General features: G+C 45.5%; 1 protein-coding gene across 8 annotated transcripts in view; it reads left to right on the forward strand.

The window, feature by feature from the left end:
• Positions 1–17,401, forward strand: part of FYN (FYN proto-oncogene, Src family tyrosine kinase) — a 209,848-nt gene that overhangs the window by 155,307 nt on the left and 37,140 nt on the right. For 7 of the 8 annotated variants that reach the window (XM_074990728.1, XM_074990727.1, XM_074990726.1 and 4 more), the window contains 4 exons: positions 8,686–8,943; positions 10,043–10,139; positions 15,044–15,142; positions 16,309–16,412. In XM_074990728.1, coding sequence (XP_074846829.1) covers positions 8,697–8,943; positions 10,043–10,139; positions 15,044–15,142; positions 16,309–16,412 — 547 coding nt within the window. In that variant the 5' untranslated portion in view covers positions 8,686–8,696. Of the gene's footprint in view, positions 1–8,685; positions 8,944–10,042; positions 10,140–15,043; positions 15,143–15,809; positions 16,172–16,308; positions 16,413–17,401 lie in introns of those variants that run through there. The other variant, XM_074990733.1, reaches the window with a different exon arrangement.

Below are 17,401 nucleotides of genomic sequence, written 5' to 3' on the forward strand. Positions count from 1 at the left end.
CCTAAGCGGTCTGCTATCCTAAAAGCCACGAACGTTATCTCTTCCAGGACTGATTAACTGTTAAGTGCCCTATTAACATTCAAAGACTTAAACGCCTGGGCCGAGATGTCCTCGCCGGGGTTTAAAAAATGTGCGTCATGCCGCGAGGCCATGCCTGCCTCAGATGGGCATAGCGAGTGCATTCTTTGCCTTGGGGAGACCCACATTCCACAAAAGTGTCCTCACTGCTCCAAGCTCACAGCCAGAGCCAGAAAGGACAGGGAAATGAGGCTGAAGATGATTTTGTTTGATAAGGCCCTCCAACCTGGACCATTGGAGAAGCCCCATAAAGAGGGGTCCTCAGGGTCGCACAAGAGGAGGGCGGCTTCCCTAACCTCCTCTATACGAAAGAAAAGGAAGCTTTCCCCAGCTTGATCCTTGTCGGTAACAACTGTGAGCAGGACGAGCGGAGCACAGGGCTCTGACCCACGGGCTGCTCAAAGCGGGATGACTGTAGCACACACAGCTGTGCCGGGGGCACCACAGGTGCAGGAATCGGCGGCACCGACTCCCACGGCATCGAGCCCTGTGGCACTGACGGCACCGGAGCAGGGGTACCCGGCATGGGACCCGACAGTGCTGGAGGAAGCTACCCACGCAGCACCGTGCACAGGGGCACCGAGCGCGGCACCGACAACGGCACCGAGGTCCCCGGCACAGGAGGGGGCAGCACCTGCTTCTCAGGGACGGGGAAAAGCAAAGGCCAAAACCCGGCACCGCAGCCCATCCCCGGAGGCCACCGCGTTGCCGTTATCGCCTAGCTCCCCCCCCGCCCCCGAAATACACCGGACAGCAACTCCAATGGCCTGCTTCAGACCTCCATCCCCGTTCCTTCATCCACCATCCCCCTGGCTCAGACAACCTTCACCAATCTCCAGTAGGGATCCCTATGAATACTGCCACAGAGCATCTCCGCCACTGTCAGCGTCATCCCAGAGGTCACGCTTGTCTAGACCCCATGCATACGCTTTCCGATCGTGGTCCAGATCCCCATCACCGGGCCCTTGCCACTGCTGTTATGGCCATCCTTACCATACTGAACACCAGCACAGGGGGTGCAGATCCAGGGGTGGATCCCCACCCACACTTCGCCAGCACCCCTTCACACAGTCTCACTCCGTGGGAAGAACACAGCCTTCCCAGGCGGACGTTGGTCCACAAGCCCTGGACCTCCCTTCTAAATCCTCAAAAGGCCAAGCATAAAGAACAAATCCAGGAATCTGAGGAATTAGAGGGGGTATATCATAGTGACGCCTCTTCATCCTCCCCAGATGAGGGGGTTGTCCCCGGGGACATTCCCCCCCGCTCCCCGGACGACCTTAGGCAATTCCAAGAACTATTCAAGAGAGTAGCACAAACACAGGACATTCAAATAGCAGAGGTGCAGGAGAAACATCATAAACTCCTGAAAAATTTAAGACCCCCGGCTTCATCTAAAATTGCCATCCCACTAGATGAAGCGATTATGGAATCAGCCACCAACATGTGGCAGACTCCACCCTCCACCCCTCCTACAAATAAGAGGGCGGATAAGAAATACTTTGTTCCAGCCAGGGGCATGGAATTCCTGTTTAGCCACCCCCAACCAAATTCCCTGATAGTCGAATCATCACAGCAGAGATCCAAGACACCCCAATATAAATCAGGAGGGTCAGTAAAAGATGCGAGGAAATTAGACACGTTCGGCAGGAAGGTCTATTCCTCCTCTACCTTACTACTCAGAATGGCACACTATGCAGCACACCTGTCAAACCACAACTTCGACAATTATTCCAGACTTACTTCCCTCATGGATTTCCTTCCAGAGGATAAGAAACCGGTGCTGAAAGCGATCGTCCAAGAGGGCTACGCAGCCTCACGAACAGGAGTTCAGATTGCCCTGGACGTGGCAGACACGGCAGCACGCTCCACAGCCACAGCAGTGGTAATGTGTAGGGAATCATGGCTCCAGACGTCCGGCATTCCCAGAGATCTGCAAACAAAAATCGTAGACCTTCCATTTGATAAACAGAAGTTATTTGCAGATTCAACTGACTCGGTCCTACATTCCAGCAAGGACTCGAGAACCACACTTAGGACCCTGGGCATATATACCCCTCCGTACAGGAGGAAGAAGTTTTACCCCCAGCAAAGGCGCTGCACTTATCAACCTCAGCGTACACAATACCAACGGAGCTATGACCAAGGGCGCCATCACCAGCAGCAACAGTATAGGGCCCCCAGAGGACTTCCCCAGCAGGGTCGCGCACCCTCAGGGCAAGCCCTGAGACAGCAAGTTTGACGGGTATGTCAAGGACTGCAGTATCAAGACCATCCCTCAATTCCAGTCCCAGCACATGTTCCATCATCGGCTCAAACCATTCTACTCCCAATGGCAAAACATCACCACAGACAAATGGGTACTGGAAATTATAGCCACGGGATACACGATCCCCTTCCAATCACTACCTCCACTGAAACCTCCCACCCAGTCCTTTTTCAAGGAACCCTCCCACCAGACAAGGTTAAAACAGGAGGTAGACCATCTCATGTTCATAGGAGCAGTGGAGAGAGTTCCGGAACAATTCCAAGGGAAAGGGTTCTACTCACGATACTTCCTAACAGAGAAGAAGACGGGAGGCTGGAGGCCAATCCTGGATCTACGGGCCCTCAACCGTCATCTGCGCAAACAGCGTTTCAGGATGACTACAACTGCCTCCATACTTACGGCATTGGACAATGGAGACTGGTTTGCAGCCCTCGACTTGCAGGATGCGTATTTTCATATAACTATTCACCCAGCACACAGACGTTTCCTCCACTTCACAGTGGGCAGGGAGCACTTCCAATACAGGGTTCTTCCATTCAGTCTCTCTTCGGCGCCCAGAGTGTTCACCAAAACACTGGTGGTAGTATCAGCTTACCTACACAGACAGGGTGTGTTCATTTTTCCATACCTGGACGACTGCCTACTGAAAGGGGCCTCGAAGGCAGAGGTCCTACGCATGATACACATCACTACAAACACATTTGCCTCGTTGGGCCTAGTTATCAACCTCTTGAAATCAAAGACCGAGCCTATGCAGAATATAGAATTCATAGGGGCACGCATAGACTCTACTACATCAAGGGTATACCTGCCCAATGCCTGTTTCCACACCATCAAATCCCTGGTGCAAGTAATGATGTACAGCCCCACAGTGCCAATCCTAACATGTCTACAACTGTTGGGGCACATGGCGACCACCACGTTCGTGGTACAGAATGCCAGGCTGCATATGTGGGGCCTGCAGCATTGGCTGGCGAGCGTTTACAAACCGATAGTCCATACCATCCACAGGGCAGTATCGCCCACAGCGGAGGTGCGCAGGTCACTGGCATGGTGGGCAGATCCCAAGAACTTACTAGTAGGGGTGCCCTTCCACCAACCACAAATTGCGATTTTTCTTACGACAGACGCATCCCACATAGGATTGGGAGCACTCATCAGCAACAAGGTAACGCAGGGTCTCCCGCTGAAAAGACATTGCACATAAACATACTAGAACTCAGAGCAGTGTTCAATGCGTGCAGACGTTTTCGGAAATACCTGCATGGCAAAGTAGTCGGGATAAATACCAACACCTCCACCCTGTTCTATATCAACTGACAAGGAGGAGCCAGATCCCGTGCGCTATGCGCGGAGGCAGTCCAGTTGTGGAACTGGTGCATTGTCAACAATATAACGCTGAAAGCCTCATACTTACCCGGTGTCCACAATGTGAAGGCGGACCAGCTAAGCAGGTGCTTTGCGCTTACGCACGAGTGGCAGATCCGTGCCGATCTGCTCCGACAAGTATTTCACAAATGGGGGGGTTCCCCAAATCGATCTGTTTGCCACTTACAACAACAAGCAGTGCCCTCAGTACTGCTACAGAATGGGCATAGGACAGGGATCCTTGGGAGACGCCTTCACGGTGCCATGGAAGGGCCCTCTACTCTATGCGTTCCCTCCCACAACACTCATTCACAAGGTTCTAGTGAAAGCCAGAAGAGAGAGAGCACACATAACGCTTATAGTCCCAACCTGGGACCGACAACAGTGGTTCCCTCTGCTTCTGCGCATGTCATGCCGCCTGCCACCCCCCCTCCCGGTAGTGCCAGACTTTCTCACGCAGGCTCAGGGGTCCATAGTGCACCCACATCCTCAAAGACTCCGCCTACAGCCGTGGCTAATCCATGGCTCAGCGCCTTAGAGAGCACATGTTCAGAGGGAGTGAAACAAGTCTTGGAGTCCAGTCGAAGGACTTCCACCAGAAAGACTTACGCGCAGAAGTGGAAACGGTTCATCTCCTGGTGCTCTTCCAAGCAATTGGCTCCTCAGGGCGGCCCTATACCTGCAATTCTAGAATACCTGCTGGAGCTAAAACAAGACGGACTCTCCGTATCCTCACTAAAGGTCCATCTTGCAGCTATATCAGCATTTCAACACAAAGAGGAAGGGCCAACCATATTCGCCCATCCTATGGTCACACGGTTCCTAAAGGGGCTGGTAAACCTGTACCCCCCTTGGAAACTGCTATCACCGTCATGGAGTTTGGACCTGGTCCTCCACACGCTCTCGGGACCACCCTTTGAACCGTTGGCCACGGTACCCCTCCGGTAACTTACCCTGAAAACAACCTTCCTTCTCGCTATTACATTGGCCCGCCGGGTGAGCAAACTTGCAGCAATAATGGCAACGCCACCCTGCACAGTATTCTCAAAAGAAGCGGTGATCTTACGATTACACCCGGCCTTCGTTCCAAAGGTTTCCTCAGAGTTCCACATTAACGAACCAATAGTATTACCCTCATTTTATCCTAAGCCTCACGATTCCAGCAAACGGCTACGAAGGGTCCTGTGGCACCTTATAGACTAACAGAAAAGTTTTGAACATCTGATGAAGTGAGTCTGTGCTCACGAAAGCTCATGCTCAAAACTTTTCTGCTAGTCTATAAGGTGCCACAGGACCCTTCGTTGCTGTTACAGATCCAGACTAACAAGGCTACCCCTCCGATACTTAACTCCAGCAAAGAGGTGCAGCTGCACCTGCTAGATGTAAGGAGGGCGTTGGCCTTTTACATAGACAGAACTAAGCCCTTCCGGAAAATGGACAGACTCCTGGTGTCTCTCGCACCCAGGTCGAAAGGGGAAGGCCTATCCTCACAAAGAATTTCAAATCACATCGTATCCTGCATAAGACTGTGTTATGAGCTGAGTAAGACCCCTCTGCCAGTTCCGCCCAGGGCTCACTCCACCAGAGCGATGGCAGCATCAACGGCCTTCTTCAAAGGAATCGCATTAAAAGACATCTGCAGAGCGGCGACTTGGTCATCTTACGACACCTTTGCCAAGCATTATGCCATGCGCTGGGTGTTCGATGAGGATACATGCTTATCGACAGCAGTCCTATCAAGGGCAAGCTGCACATAAGCGGACACCCACCTCCTTAATTGGGGTCACTGCTGGGTAGTCACCTACTATGGAGCACCCACGGGGACCAGTTGAAGAAGAAAGAGAAGTTACTCACCTGTGTAGTAACGATGGTTCTTCGAGATGTGTCCCCATGGGTGCTCCACTACCCACCCATTCCTTCCCGCTTCGGAGCTCTGTTTTTCGAGTTTTTCAGAAGCATCCGGGGCAGTTGGTCAAGGAACTGGTGGGGACCGGATCACGCATGTGACCGAAGGCACGCGAAGGACCGGCGCGCATCGGCGCATGCACGGCCTGACAGAGACTGCTGAAAATTTTCCAATCTGCGGCGCTGGGGCGAGCCTGACACCTACTGTGGAGCACCCATGGGGACACATCTCGAAGAACCATCATTACTACACAGGTGAGTAACTTCTCTTTATTGTAAAATAATAAACTCAGCATGACAGATGATGTTTCCAAATGAAAAATGTTGTTCTGCTCCAACTTTTACTTGTGAGAGATTTTCTAGATTCTTAATACATCACACTTTCATAGAGCATTTCTTTATTTTTGTATTTGTTGTGTTTCTTTGTTTGATTAGGAATTTCACACTATCACTATTCATTGGTTAAGATTTGTATCGTTTGCCTTCCAATTTAGCAGCCAAATCCTCCTAACTGCAAAAGTATATGTGCATGATTCCTGTTTTGATGTGTTGCTCTTATATGGAAGCTGCAGTTCACTGTCCTACTTAAAGTTGCAGCATGTTAATAGAACAAGTGTGGGCAATAATTTTCACAGAGTGGCCATTCCATGAACTTTGGTACTGGTCACAGGCTAGCTCTGGTCTGCCCCAGAAGGGGCAGGGCCTTGGGCAGAAGGATTGGGGCTGGGGGGCTACAGAGAAAGAGGGACAAAGAGAATTTGTGCATATGAAAGAGGAACACTTTGGCTAATGTCACACTACAGCTATCTGTTGACAGAAGTCGGTGTCGGGAGAGTTTTCCTGACAAATCTTCAGTCGACAGATCACATATACATACAAAAGCAAATTGGGAGAGCGCTCTCCTCTGTCAACAGAGCAGCCAGATTGCCTGGCTGCTCTCTCGACAAAACAGGCACCCAGAAGCATGGCAGACAGGGCCCATTGTTGTGGATGCCCTGTCTATCAAAAGAGGCCCCCTGGGGGTATTTACACATCTGCTTGGTCAACAGATATCTGTTGACAGCAGTGTTATGCCTCAGAGTTTTAGGACAGAACGCTGCTGGTGAACGTGCTGGGTGTTGCTGCCAAGACTGTCAAGTCTAACCATAGCCTTTGTGTGTGAGAGACAGACTGTGATGTAGATTGTGTGCTGCAGTGTATGTGTGACAGTGACTGTGTGTGTGGAACAGACTGGGTATGTGTGTCAGTGACACTGTGTGTGCTGGCTGCTGTTAGATGTGTTTCTGTGAGAAGCTGACCTCTGTGTCTTTAAGAGAAATCTGTGCTGCTCTGTCGTCTTGCTCCCTCCCGTGCTCTGAACTCCAAAATCACTTCCCGTCCATGCTTCAGACTGGAGCAGCTCCACTGTGTGTCCCCTCTCTACAATGCCTGCTCTGCGGAGATGGAGCCCAGGGGCAAGGGAACACCCTGACCTCAGCACAACCTTCTCCCCTCCACCCCTCGCCCTCTGCACAGCTAGCAGGGGAATCCTAGGAGCAGCTCCGCTGCAGACAGAACGAGATGGGGGAGTGGCAGCTGCGCACATGCTGCTGGCTGCTCTCCTAATCAGCTATGTGAGCAGGAGAGAAATGCTTGGCAGACAGGATCTGGCCCCCAACACTGATCTTGCCCATCCTGTTAGAGTGTCCACAGGAGCTTTTTTTTCAGTGCCTATTTTATTATCATTTAATTAAAATTGTGGAGAAACTTTCCAAACAATTAAGAAAATGTAATTTTCCACAGAAATGTCAAGCTCTCACTGAGATTTCTCTTTCAGTAATGATGGTTCTATCTGCAAAAGTCATATTGGCGAGAGAAATAAATGGAATGACTCATCATGCTTATGCAGTTGTAAGTTTTACCCTAGAAATGCTGCTGCTTTTAAAAATATGGGATCAAAGAACGGTATAAAACTATTTTGAAATATGGATGCACTTCTATAATCTGATGAAGCAAACTGGGAGAGCGCTCTCCTCTGTCAACAGAGCAGCCAGACTGCCTGGCTGCTCTCTCGACAAAACAGGCACCTGGAAGCATGGCAGACAGGGCCCATTGTTGTGGATGCCCTGTCTATCGAGACAGGCCCCCTGGGGGCATTTACACATCTGTTTTGTTGACAGATATCTGTTGACAGCAGCGTTATGCCTCAGAGTTTTAGGACAGAACACTGCTGGTGAACGTGCTGGGTTTTGCTGCCAAAACTCTCAAGTGTAACCATAGCCTTTGTGTGTGAGAGACAGACTGTGACGTAGATTGTGTGCTGCAGTGTATATGTAATAGTGACTGTGTGTGTGGAACAGACTGGGTATGTGTGACAGTGACACTGTGTGTGCTGGCTGCTGCCAGATGCGTTTCTGAGAGAAGCTGACCTCTGTGTCTTTCACTCCCTAAGCAGCCCTAACTGCACTAAGGTTGGGCATCCCTACGTCGGGGAATGATAAGCAGCTCTCTGCAGCCCCCTCTCTACTCTGAGTATGTCTTCGTTGCAGGTGGGAGCATGCTTCCCAGTGCAAGCCTGTTGAGACACTCGCTCTATTCAAGCTAATGCAGTAAAAATAAGCACTGTGGCCCAGAGTAGCCTAGGCTGCCATTTGGGCTACCTGCCAGACTATGTACCCAGGCAGTCTGGACAGATTTGAACTCAGGACAGCTTTGTTTTTCAGGCTCTTCTGTTACCAGTTCTCTCTTCTATAGCTCCGGCTTAATGTTCCCTCTGTCATTCTTCCCCTGCTTTGCCATGTCTGTCTGTCACAAAATGGCTTCAGTGTTGCCTCACCCCCATGTGAAGTCAATAGGAGCTAGAAAGTGCTCAGTACCTGTGAAGATTAAACCTCTTTTTAGATGCCTAAATATGGATTTGAGAGCAGAGTGTCACAGAAGCTGCCTCAAACAAATCTACGTTTATCACAAAAATTGAACTTGCACTCCAAAGTGGCAAGCCAGTGAACTTAAGTTAGTGCCCAGTGGTGCTTGTGGTGCAGCATGCGTCACTGTAAAAATATTTTTCTCTTCTTTCTTTGTTGCAGGATTTTAGATAATGGGCTGTGTGCAATGCAAGGATAAAGAAGCAACAAAACTGACAGATGAGAGGGACGGCAGCTTAACTCAAAGTACAGGGTATCGCTATGGCACAGATCCCACTCCACAGCATTACCCAAGCTTTGGTGTGACTTCAATTCCAAACTACAACAACTTCCATGCAACAGGTGGCCAGGGACTAACTGTCTTTGGGGGTGTCAATTCCTCTTCTAATACTGGGACTTTACGTACAAGAGGAGGAACGGGTACGTCCTGACTTGTGGTATATTTCAGTGCATTACTCAAAAATAGTAGCACAGTTACTTGAGTCCTTAAGGAGGGGCTCAGGGCAGTGGGGTTGGAGGTGTGGGGAGTGCAGAACTCAGGATTGAGGGTTGAGGAGGAGCTATGGACAAGGGGCTCAAGGTGGCAGGGCAGGAGACAGTGTTGGGAGGTATGGGAGGGGCTCAGGGCTGGATGGCTGGGGGTGCTGGGAGGGTGCAGAAGTCAGGTTGGGATTAAGGAGGGGGCTCAAGGTACAAGGTTGGTGGAGGGGGCTAGAGTGAAGGTTTGTGGATGAGGAGGGGCTCTGGGCACAGGGCTAGGTGTGTGGGTGGTAGAGGAGCAGGAGGCAGTGGTGCTGGTTGGCTCCTCCAGTACAGTGGTGGTGGTGTGTAGCAGAGGGGAGCTCCCCAGGGCTGGCCACCACAGGGACCTCGCCTGTGTAGCAGGCAGGAACCTTACCTACCCCTGCTTCCCCTGTGATGTTATAGCTGTCCTGGTCCCCATCTCTGGCCCCTCACTGCCCCCATGGCCATGAAGGAGTATAACTGAGCCTTCTAGCAGCCCTCACCCTTTCTGTGTAATGGAAAACAATCCCATTCCAGGCACATCCCGTTTTCCTGACACAACCAAACCCTGGCTTTAAGTTAGGATACCAGGAAATGCATAACACATGGAGGTCCTAGCTCTTACTGTTTAGGAGGAGTTCTTGAACAAATGGTCTCACAGATGAACTGGTGGACTTACAGATGTACAAACTCTCTCAATTAGATAGTAGATCTCTAAAGTATAGCTATTTTCAGAGAAGTCTCTGAGTTCTAAAGAAACCTGTTGGCTTAGCGAAAGGACTTCAGGAAACATCACCTCTGAAATTAACTCATTAAAACTGCCCTAGGCACTGAAGTTGCTGAGTAAAATAACCATGATTTCAACTATAAAAGTACTAACTTAAGTATTTAATAATTGTAGGCAGTGGGTCACCTAATTACCTATGGTAATTACAAACCCCGCTGAGTACTTCCACATACACATCATTGCAAGGCATCAGAATGAATGTTATTCAGATATATTTTCCCTTTTCAGGTGTAACTCTTTTTGTGGCACTTTATGACTATGAAGCAAGAACAGAAGATGACTTAAGTTTTCAGAAAGGAGAAAAATTTCAGATACTTAACAGCTCGTGAGTGGCATGCTTTTTAGTTACTATTTATATTTAAAAATAATGTCTACACTTCTCCATCAACTTACATAATCAGTAAAAGAAAATGTGTCCTGAGTTCAAGAAATATGCTTTTTTTTAACTCTTGTGCCTGTCTTCTACTGCTTTTTAAAGACTTTATTATGGGAGAAAAAAATTCAGAACTGCAATTTTTCTTTGCAAAATGACTCTTTAAAGTGGCATCACCAGCTTCCATGGTGAGAATCTTTCAATGAGAATCTTTCAATGATTTCAATGATTTCTATAGCTAATGGAATTTAAATTCACAGCATATTCAATGTTGGAACTCAGAGCAAAGCTTCAGTGCATCACCCCAGTAGTAAAAGCACTACAAGTGAAATTAGGCCTATGCTAACACATCTGCAATTCCCTTGTCTTAAGTATTTCACATAGGAGTTTAATTTAAAATAGAAAAAAAAAGCCTTGAGTCACAAGAAGGAATACAGTTCGGCTTTGTGTGCCAATAGGAGTAAAAAGCAATAACATCTTATTTTTGTCACGACAGTAAGAGTCTATTACTCTGAATATGCACAGAAAGCAGATTTTTGAGTAATAATGCCTCATATCTAAAGTGATATTTTAGAACTGCACTTTCAGCCAATTTCTTAAAGTGAATTTTTGCTACTGTCCATGAAGAGATACTCATTTGGGGCTTAAAATCTGCTTTTAAAAGGCTACTATGCTGGAGGTTTACTGTGAATCTTGTGTCAGAATAATCTGTAGAAAGCTTTACAAGTTGTAGACAGAGCTGTTGCCATAATCAAATAAAAATGGATTAATATTGAAAGTATTCTATAAGGGATGAAAGCAGTATCACATTTTGTTTTTATATTGTATGGCAATGGGGCAGATTCATCCCTGATGTAACTCTTTCAACTTTAATAGAATAACTTGAGGGCTCAATTTGGCTCAGTCTGCATTAAAATGAAAAGTCAGGTAGTTTTGCGGAATATACATGAAACTGTGCGCCTGGAGAGCTTTGATGTCGATGAAAGTATAGAAGCCTCAGTTAAGACTTTTAAAGAGAGTAGCAGTTAAAAAAAATCTCCACTTCTAAATTAGTAATTGCAAACGGAAAATCCGACAAAAGATTTTACGTTATCCATTTTTTTCACATTGCCTGGTGCTCTCCTAGGCTTGAAGCCTTGCTGCAAGCCAGAGCATGGCTTGAAACACAAATTTCCATCTGTAATAAATTCCTTAAACATTCCAATTAATGAAGTCAATGGGAGCTCACAGTAAGCAACATTATTTGGAGACATTGTAGGACAGAGGGAAAAAAACAGATTCCACCCACACATGAATGGTAGCAATGCATTCATTTTGATGTTGGTACATATCGTGTGAAGGAAGGTTTTCTAGAAAGAAAAACGAGCTACTCTTTGACTGTTCAGTAACCATCAGGATCAGGCCCTACGTGCTCAGAACCATGCTGCTTGGATGTTGAAAATAAGGATAGAAACAAGAACAGGCTTTGTTGTGAGAATTCATACTTGTTCTTATGTTTCTCTTCAGGAATTTGTTTTGCTGTCAATTTAATAGATTTCTTTCGAATCTAACTTAGGTTTGGGTTTGGTGAAACCTTCTTCTGGGTGAAAGTTAAGATCAATAATAAAACTTTTCTGAGCTATTTCATGGATCCCTAAAATTAATGCAGGATTTGATGTAGGCTGATATAAAATGTAATTTAAGTACCCTCCTCAGCAGTACACCGAGAGAGATTTATGTTTTTCTCTTCTGAACATTTTATGACATACAGTATGTAGTATTTATGGATATGATAAAATACCTCCATCTAGTGGAATTTGTGCAATAATACATTTGAAATAGAACAACTAGTACATCTCTGTTGTGCAATGATAGAAAAAGATTCCATAGAAGATTTTAGTTGTATCAACAAAAGATCGTTATAGTTTCCCAAACACATTTTATATAGACATATAGGACAAGATTTTCAGACTTCAATTCACTAAAGTTTGGAAGTGGGCCAATTTTCAGAGGTGCTGAACACCCACAGCTTCTGTGACGTCAGTGATATCTGTGTATGCTCAACAACTTCTGAAAACCAAGCTATGTCCATTTAGGTGCAGTGCTTTAGGTACCCCACTTAGATAGTATTAACCAAAACTTCTAGAATAGATTGTTATGGATAAGATTGCCTGTTGTCTATTGGGAAAAAAAACCATGGAGGGGGCAGGCAGTGGGGGAGAGTCACATTCCTAAAATGAATAACAGAATATGGATTGTTAAGAATACAAATTATCATCTGAAAAAAACAAAAAGAAATCTCTGATTTGACTAAATTCTGAGCTATCCTATGGAGCTGTTTACAAGTTCTGTCAGAAACCAGTTCACAGACATTAGTAAGTTTTTAAGATAATTCATCTTCGTATAATTTAAATGCTTGTTCAAAACAGCATTGCCTGTATCCTATTTCTGTAGTTCCTGTTTACTCATTGCAGGGCCTGGCAAAATGGGGCCTATGGGTCAGCTATGACCCACCAAGCCTCAGGATCTGGCCCACAAGAGCCTCAGCTGCCTCCCCATCTCCCACATGGAACTCCTGCCCCAATCTTGCTTGGCTAACCCTCTGTACCCCCTCCTGCATCCCTACCCCATGTAACCCAAACCCTCTGCTCTTGCCCCTTTCCAAATTTTACACCCACTCTTTCACTCCTCCTCAAGGTCACAACCACCTCCCAGACCTTGCACCCCCAACGGCTGGCACAAACCAAATCCCCACACCCCTTCCTGAACTCCTGCTCCAGGTCACAAACCCTTCCTGGGCACTGTACCTTCTCATGAGCCCATACCCCCTTCTGGAGCCTGCACCCCAGTCCCTCCGTTGCCCCAAGTCACAACCTCCTCCTTCACTCAAACTCCCTCCCAGATACCACTTGCCCTCCTGTACCCCAGTCCCTTACCCCGAGCTCCCTTCTGCACCCAAACTTTCTCCATCAGTGTCATGGAAGAGTGCGACCCTTTACCACTTAACAAGTTCTTGGAGGTCCCCCCTCCTCAAAAAGTATTGCCCACCCCTGGCTTGTTGGAATCTTTACAATGTTTAGTTCACGTTCAATAACTCTGTCAAATTTAATAACTCTCCATTTTATAGACTTGGAAATAGAAACAGAGTTTATAAAATTTCCAGAGCCCCAAAGTGGAATCTTTAGCTTGGCTACACTGAGCCACAATGTGGACTACAGGAGCGTGAGTGGCAGAGTGCTCCAAAGTGTTGAGATGTGGCTACCGTTGGTGGACAGAGTTGACGTTAACAAAACTGTACCTACCTTCTGATAACATTTTCCTTTTTGAAAGGGGGCTAGGCTAATGCAAATGCAGAAATCTTTTACTTTGAACCAGCAAGTGTCCACCCAGGACAGTTAGAGCACAGCACTTGGTGAGGTCCGTGATTCAGTCCCGTGTAGCCCACGCTGTAGTGCAGGGTAGGTGTGGTTTTTGTTAGAGACAGAATTAGAAGTCGAGAGTATTTGTCTCCAATCAGTTGAGTTCAGGCCACTAACTCATCTCATCTGTAAAAAGCTCTCCATGCTGAGGTGCCAAACATAAGCCCTGAGACAAGTGATTTCCATAGTGGAAAGCGTTGTCTTTGCTTTTAGCATATACTTAAATTTGTGACTTAAATGCAATCAAATATATGATTTCCTGAGTAGGGATGTTTTCGTAAGTCAGAACTACAAGTGTGATTTGGAGCACTTCAGTCTCATGCCTTGACCTCATGTTGTCAGAATCCTTCTGGTGTAAACAAATACCCCACATTGTGTTTCTTACATATGGAACAGATTTAGACTTGGTGGAATTCAATTTTTATTATTTCAACACATAATATCAAATTTTGTTTTAATATTTTTTCAATTTTTAATTAATTTTCCCTGCAATTGTGAAAAATTAAAAATCTAGGTGAGACAATTTTCAATGACCATAGATACTGATATTCAGATACTTAAAGCTTTATCAGTTAAACCACACAGTTGTCATATTTTAACCTCAAGCCAAGCTTAGTAAGTTCTCAAGCCACATTTTTCTTTGCCTATCTAAATTTCAACAATTATTAATTGGAAATGTTTTAGTCAGTCTGTAAAAAGGTGAGAAATGAAACATTTTCTAAAGCATTTGTATTTCATTACAGCAGATTTTTTTCTAAGGGCCATCTCTTTTTCATCATTCTGTACATCTGCTTATTATTGACATAAACTTGAGCTGCGTTTGTGGGAGGGTTGCTGAACTGAGGTGGCTCTGTTTTTCTTTGTTTTGAAAAGTTTGGGAGATGTGGCTTGCACAGTGATTTGAAAATGTAGCCAAATCATTTATTATTTAAAATCGCTTCTGTTGATGACCTGGAGAAGCAAAACAGTCCAGTTTTCAGAGGCCGTCCCCAAGCTGCAGAATGGTAACAAGGCGAGTAAATGGACCTTGTTACATTCTTGAGTATCAAGTCAGATGTGGGTGACCTATTAAGCTTAGAGATGGACACAACTCAAACTTTAGGGTCTGGTTATTTTGTTTCAGGCCCCTCACAAAAGAGCCTGGCTTTGAAAACTGGTCCCACACCAATTATTCAACACTTCAGGCCATACTCAGCCCTTATTGAGGGAGTTTGCAGTGGAAATAAACAGCCGTTTATGCCACTGCATTGAATTTGAAAAACTGGGGTACGCATCTGAATTTGCAATAGAAAGGGACCACATTCTCTCTCTCTCTTTCTCTTTCCAAAATGCCTGTAATAAAGGAGTGAGTTATAATTAATACTTAGCATTACTTACGGCTTCATACTTTAGCAGTCAGATAATTTTCTTTGCGACTGTATTTCTTTCTCTGACTTTATCTCACCTCTTTTCCTTCAGTGAAGGAGACTGGTGGGAGGCACGTTCCTTGACAACCGGGGAAACTGGTTACATTCCCAGTAATTACGTGGCTCCAGTCGACTCCATCCAAGCAGAGGAGTATGTTTTCTTTTAATTCATTTTAACACTGTAATCAAAGGTGATTGGAGAATTTGAGTTGATTGTCATGTTTTAAAGTGACGTACATCAATTTTATTTCAGTTTTCAGCTTCACTGATGAATAATTAGGTAATTAGTAACAAAGGGAATGCAAACTGAGTCATTTTTCAATGTCAACAAAAAAGGAAGAAACCATAGTAAATGAAGCAGACCTTGTATCTAGCCAGTTGTTTGCTTTAGACCAGAGTTACCCACACCAACTTGCTAGTGCCCCAGGAACAAATGATTTACATGAAAACAGTGTCAACTATTATTTTTAATGTGGAGTAGTGGCCCACAGAGTCTATAGCGGGTAGTAAAGTATCATTTGCTAGATCCTATAGCCTCTGTGACCTGACACTTTTGGAGAGCATGGGCTTCATTTTAGACCTATGGTTATCTCATAATCAGCATGTTGTGCCATTTGATTAATCACTGTTTGAAACACCAAGCATAAAAACTGTATAACAAAACCACTTTATTTTAATGAGTTGTGTGATTTCACACACATTTAAATGGTTAGGTGCTAGGGAAAAAAAAATGAATCTAGCACAGTGGAACTGAGAGCTTAAAACCTTACAGAACCATGAAAAAATGATTGTCTCTGGACCTTCTGTTCAGTTTTCTTAACTCTGGCACAGCAGAAAAAATTGGCAGTTAATAAAAAGGGATATATAATCAAGAAGCTACAGGCAATAAACTATTACACTGCTGTTTAAAACAAAATGTAAAATATATTGTTCACTCAGAAGTTAGTTTGATATCAACTCTCTTTCCACTGGCAGTGCGTTTTAAAAATGTGTTCAGCTGCTTTTTTTTTTTTTCATTCTATCTATTATTTGCAATGGTCCATATTCTGGAAGGCACCATATATCAGCACTTACCATGCTATGAGGTGGATGCTCATCACCCCTTCAAAGCCAAAGAGAGGCTACTTCTTTTACAGTTTATACAGCCGTACCTGTCTTGTGTTCCAGGGAAAAGCCTCAGGTATGAGGGCCACACTGGACAGAATATTGGAACCTGTAGTTCTCATAAATGATCTATTATTTTGGAGCTCTGCAAGTCAAGTGACCCTACTAAGCATCCTAGCTAGCATTTATTGTACCACCTCTTTTGTTTTTAAGGTGGTACTTCGGCAAACTTGGCCGTAAAGATGCTGAGAGACAGCTTTTGTCCTTCGGAAATCCGCGAGGTACCTTCCTTATTCGTGAAAGTGAAACCACCAAAGGTAAGATGGTCAGCTCTGTGACTATTAAAATGGTATGTGTAAGAGAGAATTGTAGCATGATATCATCTGGTCAGATTGTAGTGATCACTGCAACTCAATTTAATGAAGGCCATTATTGGTTTCTGTACAATTAAAATGTCCAAATCTCACCTTTTCAGATGGAAAGGGTTTATTGGGGGTAGTGTTTGTCCATACTTTTCCCATCCCTTTTGAATGTTATTGTCACGGAGTTTTTTTAACACTTTCAGATTCAGGTATTTCTAAAAGCATGTGAGAAGGAGCATTTTGTGTAAGGAGTTGGCATCATGAGTGGGTGGAACTAAGGTTTTTTTTTCATGACTTAGAAGACTGGCACAATTTGTATTTTCAAATCTGACCTTTCATTATATGATATGTTCTGCTTAATAACTCCAGTTCAAGTGCCAAATCCTTTCTTCAAAGCTCCTAATTCCAAATGAAATGTCAGTGTTGATATTCTGTTAATTTAGAAGGATAGCTTGCCCTTAGCATAGCAGTCAGATAAAGTGCCTTTAGTGTCATAACCAGAGTCAAGTCACAGACTTCATAGTCTCTGTGGCTGGATAGTGTTTAAGCATACCATGTCACTGAATCCTGATTAATATATGGAGAGCATAACACCTTCTGCTATAGTTATAATTTATTTTCCCTCCAGTCTTCAGCGGAGAGTGGTGAATCACCAGCCATTTTTGGCCACTACAGTTTTAACATATGTTGGACCATGGCCAAATTCAAGGATTTGCTTCCCGAGGCCATCTAGGCAGCCTTGGGTGGAGCAGACTCCATGGCACATACAATGGTAGCAGCCATACTTGTGCATCAGACTTCCTGGCTCCCCTCTCCAGGCTGTTGGCTGAGGTTCAGTAAGCTATGCAGGACCTTCCATTTAATGGCCACACTTGGTTTGTGGAACAAACTGACATGAAGTTGCCTGGGCTTAAGTATTCTCATACTACCCGCAAGACCTCGGG

This window comes from Carettochelys insculpta, chromosome 3 (assembly GCF_033958435.1).
Source record: "Carettochelys insculpta isolate YL-2023 chromosome 3, ASM3395843v1, whole genome shotgun sequence".
In the NCBI taxonomy this organism is placed as follows: Eukaryota; Metazoa; Chordata; order Testudines; family Carettochelyidae; genus Carettochelys; species Carettochelys insculpta.